General features: G+C 40.2%; 1 protein-coding gene across 1 annotated transcript in view; it reads left to right on the top strand.

Moving 5' to 3' along the window:
• Nucleotides 1-1,143, top strand: part of LOC122074008 — a 13,417-nt gene extending 12,274 nt beyond the window's left edge. The window contains exons 2-3 of the mRNA XM_042638773.1: nt 80-297; nt 716-1,143. Coding sequence (XP_042494707.1) covers nt 80-297; nt 716-980 — 483 coding nt within the window. The 3' untranslated portion in view covers nt 981-1,143. The remainder of the gene's footprint in view (nt 1-79; nt 298-715) is intronic.
• Nucleotides 1,144-1,461: the final 318 nt, after the last annotated feature.

Below are 1,461 nucleotides of genomic sequence, written 5' to 3'. Positions count from 1 at the left end.
TTTTTTTTTTTTGGTTGGGGGGGACCCTTTGCTAGTCATTGTGTTTGTTTATCCTCTTGATGAAATTCTTCTATTGCAGGGGACTTTGGAACCAGTTGTCAGTGGTGATGGCAATATCAATATGACATATTGTGTTTATGACTCAGATGTGGCAACCGGTTATGGTGTCGGGTCATTCTTGTTTCTTCTCTCCAGTGAATCACTGCTTATGGGTGTCACAAGGTGCATGTGTTTTGGCAAGCCTTTGGCCCCTGGTGGAAATCGAGCCTGGTCAATCATTTACTTCGTCTCATCATGGTAAGATTTCTTCTGTTTCTGGCTCATCATGGTAAGATTTCTTCTGTTTCTGGATTTCAATGGTCATGTGGGAAAATGATACTCCATTTGCATCTCTGTTACTCATATTGTACTTGAATGATTTTGATGTGTATTTTTCTGCATTATGCATCTTGCCTTTTGAATCCCATGAGCTAATTAATGTCTTTGAGAATTTGGCCCGGACACCTTGGTTAACCCAAAAAAAAGAAAAAAAAAAAAATGTCTTTTAGAATTTGGGAATTTGGGGGCTCATTTGTATTTCGGTTTTGTTGAGTTAGTGCTTTGACATTTTGTACCTGTCTCTGGTTAATCAACTGTTCACTGTTGTGGTTTAAATTGGAGTGTAAATCATGTATGATGTTTACTGCATTCCAATTTAATGTACTTTTGTTGGCAGGTTAACTTTTCTGGTCGCCGAGGCATGTCTGATTGGTGGTGCAACAAAGAATGCCTATCACACCAAATATAGGGGCATGATATATGCCCATAACATGTCCTGTGAATCATTGCGGAAAGGAGTTTTCATAGCAGGAGCCGTGTTTGTGGTCATCACAATGATTCTCAATGTGTATTACTACATGCACTTCACTAAGGCTACGTCTCAGACTGTTCGAAAAGCAAATCGTGCCAATTCAACCGTAGGGATGACTGGTTATGCATAAACTAAAGCCAAACTATATTGGGTCTTAAAAGAGTCTTGTCTCTTGACTGCCGCATCTTTTGTTGCTAGAAAATGTGATTACTGTGATTGTAAATTGTGACAGTCCACTGTTAGTGATGGTCTTGTATCAGAAAGTGAAATAGAATGCCTCTTTTGCCATGAAATCATATATTGATGGCTGTGTGCAGAGCAAACAAATCGATTGACATAAAGTACCAACATAACAAAGCTTTTATATCCAAGACCAGGGTGTGCATTCAAAATATAGTATGGCCAAGTGGGACGGGCAGCCATGTCCCTTACCAATGGGCATGTGACACATCATTTCAGTGAGGTTGTTTAACGAGGGAGGCACTTTCGCTAGGGATCAAAATCCTCTGTTTTTCCTTATTTTGCTGCCTACAGAACACGACATGTGGACAACAGAGGATCCAACGGTCAAGGTTGGGTGAGGATTATTACATCCGATGCGTTGGTCTTAA

Source organism: Macadamia integrifolia, chromosome 3 (genome assembly GCF_013358625.1).
Source record: "Macadamia integrifolia cultivar HAES 741 chromosome 3, SCU_Mint_v3, whole genome shotgun sequence".
Taxonomy (NCBI): Eukaryota; Viridiplantae; Streptophyta; class Magnoliopsida; order Proteales; family Proteaceae; genus Macadamia; species Macadamia integrifolia.
This window is presented reverse-complemented; position numbering and strand designations above follow the sequence as displayed.